This window comes from Gilbertella persicaria (assembly GCF_025201335.1).
Source record: "Gilbertella persicaria strain CBS 190.32 chromosome Unknown B0P05scaffold_22, whole genome shotgun sequence".
In the NCBI taxonomy this organism is placed as follows: Eukaryota; Fungi; Mucoromycota; class Mucoromycetes; order Mucorales; family Choanephoraceae; genus Gilbertella; species Gilbertella persicaria.
In genome coordinates this window covers 78362-96346 of record NW_026251983.1, presented here as the reverse complement: position 1 = coordinate 96346, position 17985 = coordinate 78362, and the positions used below count along the sequence as shown (strand labels likewise).

Here is a 17985-nt window from a genome sequence, read left to right as displayed (position 1 = left end):
ACAAAGGTTACTGGGAAAAAACAAGACGGCGTTTGTTTATAAAGAGGTCCAGATTCATTTTGTTTCTCTCTTTTTTTTTCTTTTTTTCTTTTTCTTTATCTTAATGAAGGGGAACTATAGTAGAAAGCATTCTTTAGAAAGACTTGATTATTACTATCAAGTTATTAATACCACTGTCTTATCTAAACAGAATGCTGCAAGTGGCTTGATTCCTGCTTCCGTTGCAATCACTGTAAGTACCAAATGTTGATATTCAATGCCACTGACTATTGTTTTAAGACACATGGTGATTATACAGATGCTTGGGTTAGGTAAGAAAAAAGAGCTGCGTGAATTTTCGTGTACTAATGAATGGAATAGAGATAATGTCTACTCGATTTATTGTGTATTTGGCCTCGCCCTTGCTTACAGAAGAGTAGATGATACCACTGGAAGAGCATGTAGGTTTTCTGTGTTCTGAAATGAGATTAACTTATGTGTACCTAGTTGAGCTTGAACACGCTGTTGTAAAATTGATGCGTGGTCTTTTGTTCTCAATGATGCGTCAGGCACCCAAAGTTGAAAAGTTCAAAAAGACAAACAATATTCTTGATGCTCTTCATGCTAAATATAAAACCGAGACTGGTGCTACTGTTGTAGGTGACAGAGAATGGGGTCATCTTCAAATTGATGCTACCAGTTTCTTTTTGGTCGCTTTAGCTGATATGACCACAAGTGGACTCAGTATTATCTACACTCAAGATGAAGTTGATTTCATTCAGAATTTGGTTTTTTATATTGAACGTAAGTGAAAAAATCAAAAGGGGAACTTGTTGATAACAGTATGTGTAGGTGCTTATCGTACACCTGACTTTGGTATTTGGGAGCGCGGTGATAAGGTCAATCATGGTGAACCAGAATTGAACTCTTCTTCAATCGGTATGGCTTATGCTGCTCTTCGCGCTATCAATGGTGTCAACTTGTTTGGTGCTCGAGGCAGCTCTTCTTCTGTAAGTATCGCATACCTTTTTATGTTAGCTTGCTGATTTGATGTATACAGACGATATATGTTTTACCTGATGAAATGACACGTAACAAAATCACACTTCAAAGTGTATTGCCCAGAGAATCCCATTCTAAGGAAATTGATGGTTCTGTCATGTCTGTCATTGGTTTCCCTGCATTTGCTGTAGAAGATCCTGCTTTAATCGAATTGACACGTTCTGAAGCCAAAAAGAAGTTAGAAGGTCGTTATGGTTGGAAGCGTTTCTTGAGAGATGGTCACCAAACCGTTTTGGAAGATCATAGTCGTCTCCACTACAATGAAAGCGAATTAAAAATCTTTGAGAATATTGAATCAGAATGGCCTCTCTTTTTTACTTACATGGTTTTGGAAGGTTTGTTTACCGATAATTTGGAACAAGCAGATGAATACCGCAAGAAACTTGAGTTTGTCGCTATTGATTCTGCCTATTGGGACCCTGAAAACCCTCGTCCTCCTGAAGACTACAAGACAAACAATAAGCGTCCCACTGCTCCTTGTCGCACTGCTAGTCTTGACCTTTCTACTGCACCCGCTGATTTGCATATCCCGCTTATTCCTGAACTCTACTATGTTCCTAAAGAATCCATTGATGCTGAGAAAGCAGACCCTCATTCACAAAAGAGAATTCCTAATGACAACACACCCCTTGTTTGGGCTCTTTCTCTCTATTTGTTGGGTAATTTGATTTACGAGAACCTTTTATCTGCTTCCGAACTTGATCCTCTTGGTCGTCGTTTTAATGTGAAGGGTGTAAAAGCTGATAATGTAGTTCAAGTAGTCCTCTTGTCCGAAAACGAAAAGTTACAAAAGACTTTATCCACCTACGGTCTTGAAACACAATCCATTGACCAAATTTCTTCCAGCTTTACTGTCTTGCCTCCTCAAGCACTTGCTGATGTGTATGGTGCATTGGGCCAAAACTCCAAGCTAGGTCTTTCAGGTAGACCTAATCGTCCTATTGGTACTTTGGCTACATCTCGTCTCTACCGTATCGAGGGCCATATTTATGCTTTTACACCTCAATTCATGGATGTTCATTCTTTCTATCTCAACTCGGACCCTGACTACTTGGTCTCTACAATCGAAAACGAAATCAGCTCTACCAATGCTCACTGGACTTTCCCTGGTCGTCCTACAATCACGATTGTCTTGACCAATGCCATGTTGGGTGACATTACTCGATCTGAAGTCATGCCTGCTAATCGCAGTAAGGCTCTTGTCAATGCTCTTTTGACCTCTGACGCTTCCAAGAAAAACTTGCTCAACTTCTTTATGAACTTGCGATCTGGTGAATGCAATGGTGTACGTTTACGCTTATCTCGTCTTACAGAAACGGTGAATACAAGCAACATTGAGTCTTTGGACTTCTTGATCAACAAGCCTGATGTGGACTGGAGCACTATTTTGTCTAACAATAAGTCTTATCATCACAAGCATCAATCACATCGCCGCCTTGGTCTTGACCAAAACTCTTCATTGAGTTCCCCTGGTGGCGCTCTTACTCCTGGAGGCGCAAGAACACCTAGACGCCGTAGTGTGTTCCATGGCAAATCCTTGGATACACCTTTGGATAAGATTGATGGCCGTGATAGTTACTTTCAAGATATTGTTACAGCTTTGGAGAGAATTAATAGTGATGGTGTCACTGCTTTCAAGCTGAAGGATCATGAAATTGCTCCTGAAGCCAATGGTTTGAATGGCCCAGCTAATACCAATCAAGCTAAATCAGAAGAATCCAGCGAAACTAAAGGCCCTTCTGCTCGTTTGTCTGTTGAAACAGGCGAAGCTAGTGGTAGCGAAATGCTCTTGTCATTGACTCTGGGTGACATGTCCCAATTTGATGATGCTATTAAGAGTCTTCAAGCTTCTGTCAATCTCTATGATCAAATCGACTTGTTGCAATACTTGACTTCCTGTAAAAATTTGGACGAGTTCATTCCAGAACTAGATGCTACTATTCGAAACCTTTTGGAAGAAGTATATGTGAAGTCTAAGCGTCTTCAATACTGGTCTATTGCTCGTCAAGTCAGTGGTCTGCTTTCCAAGACAATGCCTACCTTGACCGAAAATTTGACAGACTTGGTCATTCGCCAAAAACAAGTCAGCATTGGCTCTGGTTCTCGAGAACTTTTGATTTCGTCTCCTTTGGGTCCTGATGCCTTGAACAAGATTATCTCTGAACAAGGTTTGGATGATGTTCGTGAGGGTCCTGTTGTGCAAGAAATCATTATTTCCTTGGGTAATTTCATCCGTACTAATCCTAGTATGTTTGATGGTATTTTGCGTCTTCGTACCCACTTTATTATCATTGCCTTGCGTGAAGAAATCAGTCGTTTGAATGGTTTTAATGAAGAAGAAGCTATCGAACACTTGATGCAGCTCTCTCCCTTTGAATTGCAATCATTGCTGGGTACAGTCATGTCTGGTCCTGGTATGTGTGAAGAAACAACTATTATGGTGCGTGATAAGCCTGGAGGATACTTGATCTTGTCTCAAGAATTTGATCCCAATCGTCAACTCAGTTCAGAAGTACCATCTTTGAAATTGCCTCCTTCCAAGAAGAAGGAGCAAGTCAACAAGGAGCAAGAAAAGGCAAAGAACACGATCTTTATTCGTGCTCAATCTGGTGGTTACAATGCAGGTAACTTTGCTCGCGCAGAAATCAATGGCAATATCTTGGCAGCCAATACTCGTGGTCTCCATGTTTGGGCTATTGATCGTTCCGAAAAGGTAGTGATGGAGCATGCTTCATTTGATACACATATTTCTACAGATGAAAGTGAAGATCTTGTTCAATTTATTCGCAACTTGAGCCCTGGTTTGATTGTCGTCGTGGCCTCCAAAGATGATTTCACTGAACATCTCACCAAAGACGCTGCTGAAGCTTTGAAGAGTTTAGGTGCTCAACAAATTGACAATGTCAAGTACCGTGACTCTTATGTTTTGATTGCTGAAAAAAATGGTGATCGTGCTGTTGAAGCTCATAAGCCAGCAAATGATGGCCCTACTGATTTGGTTGAAGAGGAGTTTGCTTTACTTAAGAAGCATGATATTTCACCTTCAGAAATCAGTACTAGCAACATTAGCCATTTCTGTCCTACTTCCAATGGTCGTTGGTTGCGTCGCAGAAAGAATGATGGTGCTCTGAATCGTGTTCCTTCTCATTTCTTCTCACGTACATGGTCTGTGCTCGATAAATGCCATGGCTTCCAGATTGGTAATCAAAACTTGCCCCGTGATCCAACCGTGTTTGAAAAGACACCTGAAGAATTCAACTTTGCCTTAGCTGTTGAGGGCTTTTTAGGCATCCTCAGAGACCCTGCCGAGCGACAGATTGCTACTGAAATTCTCTCTTTAATTTACCAAAAACAAAAGGAAAATCCATCCATCCAATTCATTGAACAACTTATTGATATTCCTGCTATTATGGATGGTGCTATTGCGGATTTCTGGAACAAGTGGGTTGAGAAGAATAAGGAAACATTTGAAAAGAGTCCATTGTTTGCCAACGGATTTGACTACAACGATCACAAAGAAATGGCACATAACTTGTTCTATGATCTTCCTCTCGCTAATTCTGAAGAAAGCACATCTACTTATCTTTCTAGAAGCATTTCTAACGCTTTGCATATTTAATTCTATTGCTATTATTATTAAATCATTCTTTGTTTGCCTTGTTCGTGAACAATACGTAAAATACTTGACATAATATCTCTATCACCCATACCATTTCTTTGATCTAACCAGAAACGATGTTGTTTAATTTTAGGCTCAATGCCCTTGGTTTGCTCTAGATAATATTGTTTTTCGAGTGTTTTCTTGTTTACCACCCAAGTCATGAGTGATGAGTTTGTTACAGGCATCAGGTCTTTCAGTTGAAGTGTAGTTGTACGTTGACGAGCTAAGAGATCAAGTGTCTCGATAGAGATCATTGTATTAGGTGAAATGGGAGGTTGTCTTTTTGTACCATCATGATGAGGGATATGAAGATGAATCGAGTTTACGTAAGGTGACAATAGGAATGACAAAGCACCTGTTGAACATGCACTGGCTACCATAGCTAAATTATGTCAATACAGTCATAGAAAAGAAAGAAAAACCACTTACCACCGAGAAACATCCCGTTTGATACTTCAGCTACTTGACCCATTTTGATTAAACTCAAGAAATAACATAATTTCTTTATTTACCTGCTGAAGATTCCCAGAAATACATGACTGTAGGAGTTGAAAGTGCCGAGATCTATGAACGATGAAGATCAACATGAACATACTCTTGAAATGAAGACTTACACCCAAAGTAGATAACGAGAATCTCTTAAACAATTTGACAAGACCTATTTGCGGAGAAGTGTATATGAGCTTCTTTTCAGTATTGGGAGTGGATAGAGTTGCAAAAGCTCTTGCATACTGTAACGTTCTTGATAGACGGTGCATCCTTTTTTTTTATCACTTGTAGCAAAAATTAGATTGATTAAGCGCAAGGCTGATCCTCCTTTTTTTTTTTTTTTTTTTTTCAAGCACAGAATTTAAGGAAAACTGCCTTCAACTCAGAAGTGAGATTCTTTTTTATTATATAGACTATAAGAAAAATCAAGGATAAAGACCATTCATGACAGTTTGAGCACATTTGTAGTTTTTGTGTGTTCTTTCGAAATGAATAGGTGCACCATAATACGTTCCTTGGATCGTTACATTCACAGCAGGGCGCTTGGATTTAGCGCAAGGAATAAAAATGCTATCAAAAGCTACTAAATCACCATTGATGCTGTTGAGTAAATCACATGCTTGTATTGGGTGTGGATGGTTCCCACCAACAGGATCGCAAGATAATTCATAACTTTCTAAAGTCGAAGGATGTTGAATATCAAGTTTTAATGATACCTTGGGATTGCTTGTTTGTGCTATTGTTAAAGGAAGTAATAAGGAAATAATGATTGAATACAACTTCATGTTATTGTAACAAAAGAAATGTGTTTACATATTTTTCAATCATATTTAAGTAAAATTAAGGTTTGCATGTGTATGTATTGACATTTATTCTATTAGAGAGAAAGAGAGGATGGGGGGAATATGCATAATATTTACAAGAATGGTATAAATCTTATTTTTTGCTTGAATTTGGTGTTCTTTGCAATGAACCATCGCCATAAGCAGTGACAAAAGATGAAGAAGAAGAGGTTCTTTCTTGTTGAGATGTATTTGAATGCCTGCTTGATCTTACACTGCCTACAGATCGCATGCTTGCCTTTTTTACAATCCTGTTGCGTTCGACTAAATAATCTGAATAGTCTCTCCAAAGTTTGTATGGAAACAAAACTGTTTTTTTACTCAACTTGAGCATGCAAATCACAATCCATACAATAAGAGCAAACACTATCCAGGATTAGTTTTCTTTTGTGTGTTCAGATATAAACAGACTTACATGTAAGCAAATAAGATAGTAAAGCATAACCTGTATCTAACCAAGGGTTTTTAGCTCTTTTAGACAAGATGGACTCAATATCAATCTCTAATTGCTTGAGCTATATAATACAGTTAATTTGAAATGACCTTTTTAGTACACTAATACTTACTGCAGAATAATGAGACTCGGGGATGTCCTTGATATACGTCTCCATTCTGTTTCTAAAGTCATCTACATCTACTTGTACATCATGCACTAATTCTTCTGTACTGTCCAAGCAACACTTGAATTCACTAAGCTCCTCTCCAAGTGATTTTACTAGAAAAGTAACGTCTTTAATCTTATTATCGAAAGGGTCTTGTTGCTTGAATAAACTACTTTCATCATACATAGAATGACGATGAGAAGCATACTTGTTGTCTGTAGAAGAAGATGCTGCTGCTTCTGGTATAAATGACTTTAGTTGAGGATTAGAAACAGTGCGCGGTAGTGTATGAGCATAAATATCAATGGATTCCATAGTATCGAAATGTTCTTGTAAGAAATGCTAGACATGGTTGTTAATTCAATACTCTGTACTATTTTTACTTACTTCAGATTCCTTTTTAAATGCTTTAACAGACTTTATTTTTGCTTCCAAATCTCGAAGCATATCTTGAATATCTTCTTCTTGTTGATGACTACAGATATGGTTAAACAAGTTCTTGATGGATTATCCTTACCTGTCAAAATCAAGATGAGCATCACCAAGCAAAGATACATGTAAATCAAGCAAAGGACCATTCTCATTTGCTTGTTGACTTGGTATTTGCACCAGCTTTGTAAATTCGATATTCTCAGACTCTGTCGTGGTCAATATGGCTAATAACAGGTAATTAGAGCAGCACCATGGATATCACTACATACCAATATCTCGCACTGGATTTGACCTGTAATTGACTTTTTCGGCTTCTCCTTTAATGATATGCTTATGATAAACTGGATTTTCTTCATTATCATCATCCACATCTTGCTCTTCCTCCTCTTTATTTAACTCTTCGTCTTCATCTTCATCGTCAATGGTAAGCACATTACTGACTGTATCACTATTGACTCCATTTTCATACCACACTGTTTTTCTAACATGCTTCACCTTTCCCTTGTATTCGTATGCATCAATTAGACTCTTGAGTTCTTTTGGTAGCGAACAATAATCAAACAGCAATGTAATTGTCTTTTCCTGAGGTTGATTCTCAAATTCGCTTGTTATCTGAATGTTTGATTCTTCTTTTGGTTCTTTCTGAAATGAATGAAAACTGTCAAATGAATGTCTTCTCTTCAAGAATGGTTCTAAACTCTCTTCTTCCTCTTCCACCATCACCACATCCTCTTCTTCTTCTTTCACTCGACCATGCTTTTGATAGAATTCTTCAACCATGCAAGCTGCAGGTGTTTTTTGAGAAGGCTGTTCATCAGATATTATATCATTCTGTCTTGATTTACTCTTTGATCTCTGGGGCTTTTTCAGTTTATATAGCCAAGAAGATCGTTTTCGGTCATGTTCTTCATCCAATAAGATCTCAGAACTATGTAAAGAAGGTGCCGGTTGTTGATCAACTGACAGTGGATTGTGCTTTTCTACTTGTCCATATGATTGAGTTATCATACATTTATTTATTTATTATTACCTATAGTTCGTTGTTTAGGTGGTGGTTTTGAATTGTTAATTGTTGGTTTAGGTAGTTGAACTGTCATTTCTGTCAGCTTTAAAATGTCTTCATCAGATACAGCACCGAGAATGTCTAGCGAATAGGATAAATATGCTTTATTAAACAGAATGTATATATACCTTTTTGAGATATATTTGTCTTTATATGCTTTTTTGTGTTATTAGAAGGCATGTCATTTGTAGCTAATGATTTCCTATCTAAAGAGTGCGAAGGCTTAACTTGAACAGAAACAGATTCCAACCATCCTCTATTGTCACTACCAAAGGTGTCCAAGTTGGAAGCCTGTGAGGACTGACTGCGGACATGACTCTTCTTTATGAGCGAGTCTTTTTTCTTTTCAAGGTAGTCATTAGCAGCGAGAGCCATGAGAATCCTCTTTTGTTTTTTTTTTGTTTTTTTTAAATAAAAGCAAGAAAGGGAGAAAGAGAAAAAAGGGGAGAAAAAAAGTAATGCTGTTACCTTTTTTGGAATTTCCATTGTCACCAAAACTTTTTTAAATAACCCCACTCAATTCTTACTCACTTTTATCTTTTCTTTTATTTTTTTTTTTTGCACAATCTCGAGATGTCAACTTTGACGAAGAGGAAAAACAACCCAAAGCCTCGCCGTCCTCCTGCCCGAGAATTACCCGAGGATATTATGGCAGAGGCTCGATCAATGATTTTCAAGGTCAAAAAACCATTTTATAGACGTAAGAGGTTCAATTTCATCGTAGGTGTTTCGGTAGGGTTGTTAGCCATGTATGCAGCCTCAACCACACCTGCTGCACAGACATCTTTAAACACCTTACATGACTATTTATTGTTGCAATTGGCGGATATCGATCTGGCAAACATTTTGCCACAATCAGAGATGGTGGATGAATTTCTGGGCAATTTTACGAACTTTATCAAGCCTACTCCTGCCACAGAGATTTCCTTTATGCCAGCCGCTGACTACAAGTAAGTCAAGAACGAAAGGCCAATTTTTTATTTATTCTATTAAAGAGAACAACTTGATTTGAAGCCTCACTTTCCCGTTGTCATGATTCCTGGTATTGTCTCTTCTGGTCTTGAAAGTTGGGGAACATCAGAAAAGTCAAGAAAATATTTCCGCAAGAGACTTTGGGGCACCATGAGTAAGTATGGTAGATATGGCTACTCAACTTTAAACTAATGTCAAACGCAAGCCATGATTCGCTCTGTCTTGTTGGACAAGGAAAGCTGGACAGAGCATATTATGCTGGACCCTATTACCGGTTTAGATCCTCCTGACTACAAGGTCAGAGCAGTTCACGGTGTAGAAGCTGCAGACTACTTTATTACAGGTTATTGGGTATGGGCTAAAGTAATTGAGAATTTGGCAACAATTGGCTATGACACGAATACGATGCACTTTGCTTCTTATGACTGGCGTCTTTCATTTGCTAATCTTGAAGTACGAGATCTTTACTATTCTCATCTAAAAAACACCATTGAACTGTCCAAGAAATCTTCAGGTGGTCGTAAATCTGTTGTGGTGACACACTCAATGGGTAAAAAGAGACAACATTGGCATTTTGTTTATATTTACAGAGCTCTTATAGGTAGTACAATGTTCCCTTATTTCTTAAAATGGGTTGAAAGCGAACAAGGCGGCAAAGGTGGACCCAATTGGGTCAATAATCACATTGAATCCTTTGTCAACATTGCAGGTCCTTTAATGGGTGTACCTAAAGCAGTCACCTCTCTCTTGTCTGGTGAAACAAGAGACACAATGGCGCTAGGCAGCTTCGGCGCATATGTCCTTGAAAAGTTCTTTTCTCGCCGTGAAAGAACAAAACTGATGCGTTCCTGGTTTGGCGGGTCTTCCATGCTACCCAAGGGTGGCAGTGCTGTTTGGGGTAGTCAAGAAAGTGCACCCGATGATGAAATGAATGAAGAATACATGTCATTTGGTAATATGATTTCGTTTGTTCCTCGCCCTGAAGGCATGGATGAGAATTCAACCGAGATCCCTAGCTCATTGCATGACCCTTTGATCAGGAATTACACTGTAACTGGTGCTATTGACTTGCTCTTATTGAATGCGGATGATGCATATGGTCGACACTTACATGCAAACTATTCTTTTGGTCTCACAACAGATAAAAAGCAATTGGCTGACAATGACAATGACCCTACAAAATGGTCTAATCCTTTAGAATCTCGATTACCTAATGGTGAGGTTCAATTTTATTGGATGCTTTTTGTTCTAATAACTCGTTTAGCTCCTGATATGAAAATTTATTGTTTCTATGGCGTTGGTGTATCCACAGAACGTAGTTACTTCTATGCTGTTGCAGACGATACATTAGAAGAAGATTGCTTTGATCATATCAATGGTACTGGCTGTACTTGTAAATCAGCACTTACTTCTGAACCTACGTATCCTGTTCCTAAAGCACCTAACTTGGTATGTAATTGATAACACCAAATCATTTAATAACAAACGCTAGTATATTGATGCCAGTGTCAGTGACCCCGTACAGCGTATTGAGACAGGGATTCGGTTTTCAGACGGGTAAATGGATTCGCGTTTGTTGATATAGTCTAACTCTATTCGATACAGAGATGGTACAGTTCCTCTTTTGTCTTTAGGCTATATGTGTGCTCCTTCAGGAGGTTGGACCAAGTACGCCGACCTGTATAATCCAGGTCATAGTCCTGTCATTCTTCGTGAATATCAACACGAAATCAGTCCTAGTAAGTTAGATGTACGTGGTGGTTATAAAGCAAGTGATCATATTGATATTCTTGGCAATTGGGAAATGACTGTAAGTAATGTAACCTGTCGGAGGAGTTTTTACTTAAGCATGTAATAGCTGGATTTGTTACAGATTGTTTCCGGAAAAGGTGATAATGTGACAGGAAGAATTCTGTCGCCTATTGATGAATATGCCAAGAAAATAGAATTGACTCAGGCATGATACTAAAATAATAGAAAAGTAATTGCAATTGTGTTTAATATTCATGAAAGTTAATAATGTACTAAAACAAAACAAAGTCGTCATACAGCTTTGTATGTTCACGACATGTGGACAAAATAACCCAACCAAAGCTTGAGAAATGTTCAAAACAGTTGTCTTTCAGTTGCCTTTCTTTTCCTTTCTTTTTTGATCTTGTCATCGCAGCCGCATCTATCAAGAAACCGGGAAAAAAAGGTGTGCAACAGCAACAAAGAAGACTCATTGTTTTGTTTTTGTTTAACTTTCATGAACCTTGATCTGTTGCAGTGCCCACTACAACCTTGAAAACTACCAAGCTGATATTAGAAACCCGCCTACTTGGCACCATGAACAAACTGATATCATTTAAGAGTGCTTTGTTTCATGTGTTGGGAATGAATTTAGTCAGTGTCCTTTACAAAAGAAAATAAGGTTTTTCAATATTTTGTGTTTTTTTTTTGAAATCCAATATTTATTGGTGCTCTGTTTGTCTAAGACATAAAACAAAAGACCCAAGTTTCATTTTCTGTATTAAAAAAGCAGAATATTTTGTTCTCCTTATGAAATGTCGTCTTTTGTCACTGATTTAATTATTGTTGAACTCGGAACGACAGGTTGAACACAAACAAGTACCACTGTTGCAAATACAAAAAAAAAAAAAAAAAAAAACCCCCCGAAATGTGTCTAGAAGAAAACGAAAAAGAAGGTTTTTTACTGCTTTAATTTCAAATCAAAAAATCAAGGTCAGTGCTTTACCATCATGTGTTAAAGCGCTTTTTATTTACAAACATATTCTAGTTGTTTTTATAACCATATAGTACTAAATATAGCATTGGATTAAGGTTTGATTATTCAAGACAGGTCCTTTTTTGTTGCAGCACCCGTGTCTCAACAACAAACAAGCCGAAAGCACAAGAGAAACATGAAAACAAATAAAAGATTCCCCTCCTCCCTTTCTCCTTTCGACTTGCCTCAGTCTAGTGTAGCACAATGGCAAAGCAACCTGTTGTAAGTCGTACAATCAGAAAAGTAATAATAACAATACGTCTATCCAGAACAAGCAATGAGTGGAATGAGGCTAGTAAAGCCAAGGAGAAAAGAGAAAGAGAGAAGGAGCTATTGATTTACGTTGGCAAACAAACTTGGGCATATCATTCTAATTTAAGAACATTTTACTGTGCATTTGTAGTTGGGATTTAGCATTTATTTTCGTTCTCCATCACTCATCAATATGTGTATTATATACTTGAAGAAAAAAAAATTTGCTAATAAAGCTTGTTCAAATTCATTAGTTGTTTTCAAATCGAGGTTCAAATACCCAATTCTAATTTGTTACTGAACCAGTCAAATATTCGTTGTGTTTATTATGAACCTTAAACTGGCAGGTTATGTCAAGGTACCTTACCCTCTAAAGCAGTGTGGCTTCTATTATAAGAATTTATGTGCAACGTAGCAAATTATATCCTTGCTAAATACCCCATCAGGACTATATTCTTTAACGTACTCTAACCATTCAACAGCTTTTTCTCTCTCTCTCTCTCTCTCTGAAAAATATATATGGTCCAAGGATTAAGATAAATAAAAAGAAGAAAACAACAAGAAAAGAAAAAATGAAAGGAATATCACTATGTACAGAATGTTCTTTATAAAGCGCCTTAAATCTAGACAAATATACACACACAAACGCATAACAAAAAAGAGGTGTTCCTTCTGTTAGTATAACATAAAAGCAAGAGCAGATCTCTTCCTTAATTGTCAAAAATAAAATCGATTTTTACACGAGATTCCTAATAAGAGAGATCAAACTCCTACTAAACATTTCACTTAATTATTTTTGTGTAGCCTCAACATCAGCCTTATTCCATACATGACAATGAGTCCGGTGTATTAAAGGTCTCTTGTCTTTAATAACCTTCTCTTTTTCTCTTTCTTTCCATCTTTTCCTTCTTTTTTTTCTTTAACTCTTTTCATTACCTTTCCTTAATTCTGTCATTATATATAATGAAGTTGCTTATTTGCATTTCTCTTTGCGCACTTGTAATTGCTTCCCTCGCCAATGTTGTTCAGGCTTACGAAATTCGTGGTCGTGGTCTTGCCACCGTCATGGACTTTAACAACGGTACATCCCTTGAAAAGCGTGGTGGTCGTGGTACCTGGTATGGAATTCAATCATGTACAAGCAACAATCGACTAACTTAGACAATCGTCATTATAGGTACAGTGGTAGTGATTTGAAGAATGCCGCCTGTTACGATCGTATCGGTCTCCCCGCTTACTCTGCTACCATTTACAGTATGATTGGTGCCATGGTAAGTAAATCATATTGTCTTTTATTTGTTCTAACCAAATCTATCATAGGCCATGCACAAGTTTGAACAATGCTACAAGTGTATGAAGATTACCAACAACAAGCACAAGACAAAGACTGTTGTTGTCAAGATTGTTGACAAATGTGCTGGTTGTAAGGTCAACAAGGCTATTGATTTGACTCCTGCTGCCTTCAGGAAGCTCGATAACCTTGATGCTGGTGTTGTTGACATCTCTTGGAAGTCCGTCAAGTGTCCTAGCAACATCAAGCCCAAGTACGGTCCCAAGAAGAAGTAAATTCAATCTACATTTCTCATTATAAACCTTTCCGTTCTTTTTTTTCATTTTGTACTTATTCATATACTTTAAAACAATGAAGTTGTAGATGAATTAAAATTTCACTTTTATTTTTTACAGCACATATTTATTCATATAAAAATAATAGCAAAAAATAGACCATTCAACATCATTTCTTTTTTATATTTTTCTGTTGTTGTTTATCGTTTGAATTCGTTATATGCTGTGATTTTATTTAAATTCGACATTTAAAAAGACAATCTAATTCTTTTCTTCGGCCTTTTGAAGGAATTCACGAATGAAAGCTTCTTCGTCGGTAGAGCTGGCTTGGATAGGAGGAGTGGTGGGTTGAGGAGCCTTAGGCTTCATCATAGCAGCAGCACCAAGAATAGCATAAGAACCAATGAAGAACATGGAAATCTACAGGGAAATATCAGTATTTGTTTTAATGATGATCTAATATCGCGTTTACCTTGTGGTTAGGGATCTTCTTTCCGGCGATAACGTAGTGACCAGCCATTTTTAAATATAAACCTTTTTTTTATGTAAGAAAAAAAAAGAGAGAGAAAGCAAGTCTTTAAAGTAAAGAAAAAAATAATTTCAACAGGGGAAAAATTCTCACTGCGAATCAGAACTCATACATACGTCATCACTTTGAGGAAAGCGGCTAGTAAATTTCCTTTGCGCTCTCTCGAGGCGCATTAAAAGGCATCGTGTAAAAGAAGATGGGTTGGCTCAATGGTAGAGATCTATCAAAAACACAAAGATACTCGATCTATTGGTTACTATCAATATGAATCAAAAGGATTATATCTATTATTCTACAACCAATATAGCTCAATGGCTCTCACAAATGATAAGCACACACTTTTTGATTCTCAAGTCAAAAGAAAAAAGTAAAAAGATGAAATAGAATCAATTAAGGTATTATTTCCAGAAAAAACATTTCTCATCTAGAAAATCAAGTTACTTTCTTAAAGTTTATACTAATTAGGAAAAATATAATGCTTTCTATAGAATGCAAATACCTTAAAGACTTACTTGTATAGAATTTTTGCGATAAGATCCGTAAAAGAGTCACGCAATACCACTGCCTGTAGTTTTGGGGGCCAGTTTTAACCGATTTTTCCTGGGCTTTCCCGGCCATTTTTTTTTTCTAAAAAATAAATTATTGTTTTTTTTCTTTCTTTTCCCTCTTTTTAAACCCTTCTCTTTCAGAGCTTTCTCTTTTTCTTATTTTATAGACCATGTCCGCAGCTATCAGACGTCAACTCATGAGAGGTCTTTCCTCTACTGCTCGTGTCGCAGCCACTAGAACTACCCCTATTCTTGTCAAGCACGTTTCCGCTCGTACTTTCACCACCACTAGGTAATAGCATATACAACAACAACAACGAACCTCATATTGATGTTTTGTTTATAGTGCTCCCAAATTTATGGCTCTCCGTGCTTTGGGTAACCAAGTTGCTGCTAAGGATACTCGTCTCTACAGCTCTTCTTGTAAGTTTCAAAGAAAAAAAATTTATAAAATCCGACTCCCCAAACTAAACTTGTTTATCACAGCCTTCCCCAGTCATAATGTCATTGCTATGCCTGCCTTGTCTCCTACGTACGTAAATCAAAAAGAGAGTAAAAAAAAAAAAAGAGAGAGTTTTTTGTATTGATTACTTAAATAGCATGACTTCTGGTGGTATTGGTGCCTGGAACAAGAAGGTTGGTGATGAAGTTGTTCCCGGTGATGTTTTGGTTGAAATTGAGACTGATAAGGCTCAAATGGACTTTGAATGTCAAGAAGAAGGTTACCTTGCCAAGGTCTTGATTGATCAAGGTGCCAAGGATGTTGCTGTTGGTCAAGTAAGTTTGTATGTTATTGATTTTGAATGCTCATGTTGTGTTCTTTATTAGCCCATTGCTATTTTCGTCGAAGATGCTGCTGATGTTGCTGCTTTCGAAAGCTTCACTGCTGCTGATGTTGAAGGTAGTGCTCCTGCTCCTGCTGCTGCTGCTGAAGAAGAGCCCAAGAAGGAAGAAGCTAAGGCTGAATCTGCCGCTCCTGCTGCTAAATCTTCCAAGAGCGAAGCTACTGCTTCTCACGGTGGTAAGTTTTCTTTTTTTTTTGTATGGATGAATGAAATATTCATGTATGTGTGTTGATTAGGTCGCGTCTTTGCCAGTCCTCTTGCTAGAGTAAGTCATGAATGTTAAACGAGTTAAATACAGTCTCTAAATTAGTTTCTTTAGAAACTCGCTAATGAACGTGGTATTGATATTGCTCAGGTTAAGGGTTCTGGTCCTAATGGTATTATCTCCAAGGAAGATGTTGAATCCTTCAAGGGTAAGTGTCTTAGTTTTTTTTTGGAGACCATAAAAACTCACTTTTCTTTCATAGCTCCTGCTCCTGCTGCCGCTTCTGCTCAAATCCCTACTGCTTATGCTCCTCAAGGTGCTGCTGGTGAAGCTTACACTGATATTCCTACCACCAGCATGCGTAAGATCATTGCTTCTCGTTTGACCGAATCCAAGCAACAAGTTCCTCACTACTACTTGACTGTTGAAATCAACATGGACAAGGTCAACAAGTTGCGTGAAGTTCTTAACAAGTCTGCTGAAGGCAAATACAAGCTCTCTGTCAACGACTTTGTTGTCAAGGCTTCTGCTTTGGCTCTTAAGGCTGTTCCTGAAGTCAATGCTGCCTGGCAAGGTGATTTCATCAGACAGTAAGTTTAGTTTAAATCATAAAAAAAAAGAGCAGGTCACTCATTCTTATTAGATACAACTCTGCTGATATTTGTGTTGCTGTTGCCACTCCTTCTGGTTTGATTACACCTATTGTCACATCTGCTGAATCCAAGGGTTTGTCTACCATCTCTAGCCAAGTCAAGGACTTGGCCACCCGTGCTCGTGACGGCAAGCTTGCTCCTCAAGAATACCAAGGTGGTTCTTTCACTATCTCTAATTTGGGTATGTACGGTATTAGCAACTTCACTGCTATCATCAACCCTCCTCAATCTTGTATCTTGGCTGTCGGTGGTGCTCAACAAAAGGTTGTTGGTGACGAAACTACCGAAAGCGGTTTTGCTGTTCGTAATGTTATGGAAGTCACTCTGAGTGCTGATCATCGTGTTGTTGATGGTGCTGTTGGTGCTACTTGGTTGCAATCTTTCAAGGGCTTCATGGAAAACCCTCTCAAGATGATGTTGTAAATAATCTGATGAAAAGCAAGAGAGACTTTTTGTTATCAAAGACTTAATAAGAAGAAATTAAAAAAAAAAAAACTACACTATATAATACACATGTTATTGATGTCCATCCTCATTTGTCCAATGCATCCTGAGAACATTACCATCTGGAGAGATGGTTTCAAAGTGAAAAAAAAATTCAGTTCCCGACTATATTCAGTACGCGGCACTATGTGTCTTTTTTTTTTTTTCTCTTTTTCTCTATCGATCTAAAGCATGAGTTCAGCACCTAAATTATCAGGACGTAACAATGTAAGGTTTTGTCTCATCCATAAGCATAAACTAATCTCGCTTTTATAAGGTACGTTTACCACCAGAAGTCAATCGAGTTTTATTTGTAAGGTAATCAATGCTTACCTTGTTAGCCATACCCATACTCATCTATATATAAATAGAAACTTGCCCTTCAAGATCACAACAGACGAAATATATGAAGTGTTTGGAAAATACGGTCCTATTCGTCAAATCCGAGTGTAAATGAGTCGTGTATTCTCATCCCATGTTCTAACACCATGTCATATAGTGGCAATGCTTCTGATACGCGAGGTACAGCTTTTGTAGTGTATGAAGACATTTTTGATGCCAAAAATGCATGTGAGCATTTACAGGGTTTTAATATTCTTGGTCGATACTTGATTGTCTTATACTACCAACAAAACAAGGTGACCAAGAAGATGAACTTGCAAAAGAAGGAAGAAGAAATTAGAGAAATGAAGGCGTAAGTTACAGTTCTTATCTATCTATCAGGCACTTACTCTTCTGTATAGTCGTTATGGTGTGGATGACGAATGATAGCATACACGCATAAAACGTTCTATTGTATATAATTCAACATTTGTTTGCTCATGAAATAACAGGTCATTTTAAAATAAACAAGTAGAAATTTGATAACAAACAAGTTGATGCTATTTAAAGTTGAATTACATTACTATTAAAAAAAAAAGCTTATTCTTCTTTCTTTATATGAAGTCAATTGTACTTGCTGCATTGTTTATCTTTGGCACCTATGCTGTTCCCATTCAAGAGAAACGTATCAAAGTAAAACTGACAGGTTATTTT

At 37.5% G+C, this 17985-nt stretch overlaps 11 protein-coding genes across 11 annotated transcripts; 6 read left to right on the top strand and 5 right to left on the bottom strand.

Moving 5' to 3' along the window:
- The first annotated feature begins 97 nt into the window (after positions 1 to 97).
- B0P05DRAFT_543401 (glycosyl hydrolases family 15-domain-containing protein) lies at positions 98 to 4669 on the top strand. The gene is made up of 6 exons (XM_051578433.1): positions 98 to 232; positions 280 to 311; positions 361 to 440; positions 487 to 783; positions 832 to 989; positions 1040 to 4669. The coding sequence occupies exons 1-6, from the start codon at positions 104 to 106 to the stop codon at positions 4658 to 4660; spliced, it is 4317 nt and encodes a 1438-aa protein (XP_051434361.1). The 5' UTR covers positions 98 to 103; the 3' UTR covers positions 4661 to 4669.
- Positions 4670 to 4677: 8 nt separating this feature from the next.
- On the bottom strand, positions 4678 to 5082 carry B0P05DRAFT_470999 (uncharacterized protein; the record flags this gene model as incomplete). Its single annotated transcript, XM_051574590.1, has 1 exon — positions 4678 to 5082. One exon carries the CDS (start codon positions 5080 to 5082, stop codon positions 4678 to 4680), a length of 405 nt encoding a protein of 134 aa, XP_051434360.1.
- A 469-nt stretch (positions 5083 to 5551) lies between these two features.
- Positions 5552 to 5995, bottom strand: B0P05DRAFT_543397 (uncharacterized protein). The gene has a single exon (XM_051578432.1). The coding sequence runs from the start codon at positions 5974 to 5976 to the stop codon at positions 5617 to 5619; it is 360 nt and encodes a 119-aa protein (XP_051434359.1). The 5' UTR covers positions 5977 to 5995; the 3' UTR covers positions 5552 to 5616.
- Positions 5996 to 6395: 400 nt separating this feature from the next.
- On the bottom strand, positions 6396 to 7145 carry B0P05DRAFT_118018 (uncharacterized protein). Its single transcript, XM_051572983.1, has 3 exons — positions 7023 to 7145; positions 6600 to 6977; positions 6396 to 6548 (listed from the first exon to the last, which is right to left on the bottom strand). The coding sequence occupies exons 1-3, from the start codon at positions 7080 to 7082 to the stop codon at positions 6429 to 6431; spliced, it is 558 nt and encodes a 185-aa protein (XP_051434358.1). The 5' UTR covers positions 7083 to 7145; the 3' UTR covers positions 6396 to 6428.
- An 81-nt stretch (positions 7146 to 7226) lies between these two features.
- B0P05DRAFT_118013 (uncharacterized protein) lies at positions 7227 to 8656 on the bottom strand. Its single transcript, XM_051572982.1, has 3 exons — positions 8259 to 8656; positions 8098 to 8211; positions 7227 to 8047 (listed from the first exon to the last, which is right to left on the bottom strand). The coding sequence occupies exons 1-3, from the start codon at positions 8614 to 8616 to the stop codon at positions 7329 to 7331; spliced, it is 1191 nt and encodes a 396-aa protein (XP_051434357.1). The 5' UTR covers positions 8617 to 8656; the 3' UTR covers positions 7227 to 7328.
- Positions 8657 to 8703: 47 nt separating this feature from the next.
- On the top strand, positions 8704 to 10957 carry B0P05DRAFT_471006 (Lecithin:cholesterol acyltransferase-domain-containing protein; the record flags this gene model as incomplete). Its single annotated transcript, XM_051574591.1, has 7 exons — positions 8704 to 9080; positions 9126 to 9172; positions 9308 to 9652; positions 9704 to 10318; positions 10367 to 10551; positions 10595 to 10659; positions 10708 to 10957. The coding sequence occupies 7 exons, from the start codon at positions 8704 to 8706 to the stop codon at positions 10955 to 10957; spliced, it is 1884 nt and encodes a 627-aa protein (XP_051434356.1).
- A 1968-nt stretch (positions 10958 to 12925) lies between these two features.
- B0P05DRAFT_543383 (RlpA-like double-psi beta-barrel-protein domain-containing protein-containing protein) lies at positions 12926 to 13846 on the top strand. The gene is made up of 3 exons (XM_051578431.1): positions 12926 to 13239; positions 13299 to 13392; positions 13442 to 13846. Exons 1-3 carry the CDS (start codon positions 13085 to 13087, stop codon positions 13685 to 13687), a joined length of 495 nt encoding a protein of 164 aa, XP_051434355.1. The 5' UTR covers positions 12926 to 13084; the 3' UTR covers positions 13688 to 13846.
- B0P05DRAFT_543382 (uncharacterized protein) lies at positions 13847 to 14254 on the bottom strand. The gene is made up of 2 exons (XM_051578430.1): positions 14160 to 14254; positions 13847 to 14107 (listed from the first exon to the last, which is right to left on the bottom strand). Exons 1-2 carry the CDS (start codon positions 14205 to 14207, stop codon positions 13949 to 13951), a joined length of 207 nt encoding a protein of 68 aa, XP_051434354.1. The 5' UTR covers positions 14208 to 14254; the 3' UTR covers positions 13847 to 13948.
- Positions 14255 to 14834, top strand: B0P05DRAFT_543378 (uncharacterized protein). Its single transcript, XM_051578429.1, has 2 exons — positions 14255 to 14611; positions 14705 to 14834. The coding sequence occupies exon 1, from the start codon at positions 14426 to 14428 to the stop codon at positions 14585 to 14587; it is 162 nt and encodes a 53-aa protein (XP_051434353.1). The 5' UTR covers positions 14255 to 14425; the 3' UTR covers positions 14588 to 14611; positions 14705 to 14834.
- B0P05DRAFT_543376 (pyruvate dehydrogenase complex dihydrolipoamide acetyltransferase) lies at positions 14835 to 17114 on the top strand. The gene is made up of 9 exons (XM_051578428.1): positions 14835 to 15056; positions 15111 to 15187; positions 15251 to 15296; positions 15364 to 15541; positions 15593 to 15785; positions 15846 to 15874; positions 15929 to 16022; positions 16077 to 16404; positions 16458 to 17114. The coding sequence occupies exons 1-9, from the start codon at positions 14935 to 14937 to the stop codon at positions 16888 to 16890; spliced, it is 1500 nt and encodes a 499-aa protein (XP_051434352.1). The 5' UTR covers positions 14835 to 14934; the 3' UTR covers positions 16891 to 17114.
- Positions 17114 to 17894, top strand: B0P05DRAFT_491871 (uncharacterized protein). The gene is made up of 5 exons (XM_051575333.1): positions 17114 to 17178; positions 17228 to 17268; positions 17322 to 17399; positions 17450 to 17644; positions 17694 to 17894. The coding sequence occupies exons 1-5, from the start codon at positions 17143 to 17145 to the stop codon at positions 17716 to 17718; spliced, it is 375 nt and encodes a 124-aa protein (XP_051434351.1). The 5' UTR covers positions 17114 to 17142; the 3' UTR covers positions 17719 to 17894.
- The last annotated feature ends 91 nt before the right edge of the window (positions 17895 to 17985 follow it).